The sequence below is a fragment of the Echinops telfairi genome, unplaced genomic scaffold, assembly GCF_000313985.2.
Source record: "Echinops telfairi isolate 266 unplaced genomic scaffold, ASM31398v2 ScPeMD7_7424;HRSCAF=8462, whole genome shotgun sequence".
Taxonomy (NCBI): Eukaryota; Metazoa; Chordata; class Mammalia; order Afrosoricida; family Tenrecidae; genus Echinops; species Echinops telfairi.
Genome location: NW_022111324.1, coordinates 9564021 through 9568303, shown reverse-complemented (window position 1 = coordinate 9568303; position 4283 = coordinate 9564021). Strand labels below are relative to the sequence as shown.

General features: G+C 42.8%; 1 protein-coding gene across 1 annotated transcript in view; it reads left to right on the top strand.

Annotated features, from left to right (window-relative positions):
* The window catches only part of F5 (coagulation factor V), a 94632-nt gene that overhangs the window by 56306 nt on the left and 34043 nt on the right, over nucleotides 1-4283 (top strand). Inside the window, exon 13 of the mRNA XM_004706837.2 lies at nucleotides 122-2231. Coding sequence (XP_004706894.1) covers nucleotides 122-2231 — 2110 coding nt within the window. The remainder of the gene's footprint in view (nucleotides 1-121; nucleotides 2232-4283) is intronic.

The following is a 4283-nucleotide window of genomic DNA, read 5'->3' as shown; positions in this document are numbered from 1 at the left end:
AGCCGACACTTCAGCATTTTCATCTAAAGCTAGCAAGAAAACAGCTGTCACAATGGCTCCTAGCATTGGTATATCTATTTCATTTTCGGAATTACAATTCTCTTCTCTCCCTCTTCTATAGGAACATGGATGTTAACTACCACAAGTTCCAGTCCAAGGAGCAAAAATTTAAGGGTGAAATTCAGGGATGTTAAATGTATCCGGAATGATTATGAAGACTCCTATGAGATTCTATATGAACCTCCCCCTCCAGAAACTACAACGAAGGGCACTCGGAAGGTGCATGATTTTCCAGAAAATAGGAATGAAGAGGAGGAAGATGAAGATTACCAGAATTCCCTGGCTTCAGCACTAGGAATTAGGTCATTCAGAAATGTATCCCTGACGCAGAAGGAAGATGAGCTGAATCTCACTGCCTTAGCTCTGGAGAACAGCCCAGAACTCATGTCCCCAAGTGCTGACACTGCTATTAGTTCAAATTCGTCTTCTCCCAGTAACATTCGTTCACTCATAGACGATGGCCCCTCAGAACCTCAGGAAACCCTCCTTCCTCCAGGGACCACAAACACCAGTCCTCTCCTGAGGCACCCCGCTAACTTAGACAAGAGCTCATCTCTCAACTCTCCCACAGCAGAGCACGCCATCCTTTATTCTGAAGCCTCTCTCGAGGACTCTCTACAGTCCCAGGTTACAGAGATACATTTACTTCCTACTGGGGCAAAAGGATTCAGAAGTCACAGACATGCTAAATATAACATATGGAAGGCAGGAAGAGATACAGCAGCAAAGCTCGAGGGTCCACAGAAGGAGGCACTAGCACCTAAACATGGGAGGCATTTAAGACAAGACGATGATTCTCCTTCCAGAATGGAGTCCTGGGAGGATCTTCCTAGCAATCCATTTCTCTTAAAACTCAAGAAAGCAGCTAACATTTTGAATGGGCAACGGCACCCGGCTTCTGAGAAAGGTAACTACAAAAGTATCCGAGCAACGGATGAAGCGATAACTGTTAATATGCTGCTGGACAGTCCCCAGAATGATTCAAGGACTTGGGAAGACAGCACCCCCCTTACAAACAAGCATCGAAAGCATAGGGGTGACTCACATTTTTCTAGAGTTACACACAACCCTCTCCAAGTAAGACACGAGGGAGAACATAGTAGATTGAAGAAAACCGCTTTTCACATTAGGACGCGTAAAAAGAAGAAGGAAGACAAGCTTACACCCCATGTTCTTGGGTTCCCTGGGGGCTTCCGCCCCCTAACAAGAGAGGCCGACACCACATTTTCAGACCAAAATTTGTTACTTCACAAATCCAACGAAACATCTCTTCTCACAGACATCCACCAGACAGTGCCCTCTATAAATCCCAGCCTGATGGACTCATTTCCTGATTATAATCCCAACATCCTAAGCAATGACACTGGTCAGCCAGGCTCCCTTGCAGCTACTTCTCAAACAGTGCTTGACACGATGGCTGACTATGACCTAAGTTATGAGTCATACCTTAATGATGGTGGTCCAATTGTTCCTTTTCGGGAACTTGAAGGTGGGCAGATGACCGCATCTCCAGACATCGGTCAACCACCCCTCTCCTCAGACCTCAGCTCCAGGACCCACTCCCCCAATGACTTCTCTTCAGACTTCCATCAGACAGCCCTCTTCCCTGACCTCAGTCAGATGACTGTTCCTCCAAAACCCAGTGAAACAAGCCTTCCTGCAGCACTCCGTGAGGCAACTCTCTCTCCAGAACTCAGCCAGACGACAATTTCTCCAAATTACAATCAGACATTGCCTTCTCCAGACCGTAATCAGACCGCCTACCCCTCTGAATCTACTCAATCACAGCCTTCTCTAGAACGTGGTCAGATTTCCCCTTCCACAGACCTTGGTCAGACGTCATCTCCTCCTGCACCGTCTGCATTCAATGACACTTTAATATCAAGTCAGTTTAATCCACCAGTCATAGTGGGCCTTTCTAGAGATGATGGAGATTACATTGAGATTATTCCAAGACAGGAGATGCTTGAAATTAGTGAAGAAGACATTGTTCAAATGGATTATGTGCATTATGATGATCCCTACCAAACTGACATGAGGACAGACGTCAACTCCTCCAGAAATCCTGACAACATTGCAGCATGGTATCTACGTAGCCAAAATGGAAACCGAAAAAACTATTACATTGCTGTTGAAGAAATATCCTGGGATTATTCACAATTTGCACAACGGTTTGGCCCATTTCTTTCTCTTATATTTCCATTTTTTCAGTCCTGCTTAAAAAGTAATTATCGCTTTTTCCCCCCAATAGGTTGGGGGGGAAAGTAATTATCATAGTTCAGGGACACATAGAGACAGTTGTGCTAAGGATGGTGCTTGGTTTTCTATTCCACCTTGAGCTAAACTATATCCTTTGTCATTTCCAAGATTGACGCCTCTACTTTAGATGGCACTGCAAGCACGTAAGAACAGTTGCTGTGAGAAATCTGATATTTCCGCACTTGGGCAAGCTGCTCCTCCCTATTCTGGTCTTACCATGTCATTCCTAGTCCTCTCTGCTCTAAAGCCCTGCTGAAATGAACCCTGGAAATCTGCTACTCAAGAAAATATAATTGAAGTTTATTTCAAATTTGTAAAGTAGAAGTCTTCATTTGCATTTATTTGTGTGCACACCAGGAGAGCTTCAAAAATTTCAAGGAAAAAATTGTTATTTCTCAACTCCATTTTTCCATGAATTTTTGAAACTCCATTGTGTGCATATGTGTGGGTGTGCGCATGCACGTGCACATGTATAACTTGTTTTGTGATTGTGTTAGGCAGAGTTCTCTAGAGATACAAAACCAGTGACTTAAGTATATATAAAGAAAGAATTTCATATCAAGAAAGTGGTTCACATCATGCTTATAGAACCAGTCTAGTCCAGTCTGGGCCAAGTTCGTGGGTCAGATGTTCAGCTGGAGGTATTTTCATGATTTGTGTGTTGGTGAGGCCAGCAAACCAGGAAGCAGTTAAGACCACAGGCTGAGGGAGGCACAGGTAGATGAGTCCAAAGCCAGCAAGTTGGGAGCACGGCTGAAGAGGCTAAGGAATATGGCAGGCTGCTGATGGCTTCCAGGGTCAGTGCTTCAATGAGCCAGATGCAGGATCTAGATCAGCAAGAAGTGAACAAGCTTCCCCACAGCACTGACGTATGTTAAGAGTAGGTCACACCTCTGATGAAACTTCTTTCCACTGTAACAAGGCTGAGATCAGGTGAAGGAGGTGGTGTTCGACCCTATTCTTCCCATGACTGAAGTGGATTACATTATGGTAGGTCACATCAGGCGAGAATCATGGGCCAGCCAAACTGGCATAAAACCTATCACAGTGATCAACATAAAGCATATAGCATCTTGGTAAACTATAGTTCAAACTCTATCAGACTCCAGTGACAGAGGCCAGAGACATCAGGTGGTTTAAAACTAAAAAGCAAGTTTGTACCCTCAATTGAGACAGCCATTAGATAATGACTTGGTTTTATTTAAACGAGTTGTAACTTGAATAGAGTCACTCATTCAGCAACTCTTCATTACTTTGTTAGCATTGTGTTAAATAAAAATATAAAATGCAAATGGTCCTGCCATCATGGTATATATAACTTACTTAGTAGAGTAGGTAGAAAAGAATATTAAGTTTGAGAGATAACTTTATGGTAAAGGCCAGGAAAGAAAGGTAAATATGTAGTCGTATTGGAATTGGGGAAAATGACCCCGAGGAAGTGGCAGTTGAGGTGAGATTTGGAGATGAATGAGAGTGAATTAAGAGAAGATGGAATGAGAGAACATCCTAGAGTCAAATAGAAGAACAAGATCAAGACCCAGGGGTAGGAGGGAACCCCTGAAGCTATGAAGACATTGAAATGAGGCTCAAAATGTTTGTAGGGTAAGGAATTAAAAGATAATGGAATTTTTCACAGACTTTTTGAGTCCTGCTTGTATCTATTTGCTCATTCATTTTTGCATTCAACAAAAATCTTTAAGTATCTTATCTGACAATGTAATAGAATTTGGAAAGAAAACTGTGAGCAAACGTTGCAAGATCCTTGACCTCTAGTTGCAGAGGTCAAGGGGCTGGCATTCTAATAGCAGGGGCAGACATTAATAGATAACCTCGACAATAAATATAAATAATTATATATACTATAGAGTCACCATGAGTTGGCATCGACTTGATGGCAGCAAGAATGAGAAATATGAGTCCCATAGAAATGTTATTTATGTAGATAGATAGATAGATAGATAGAT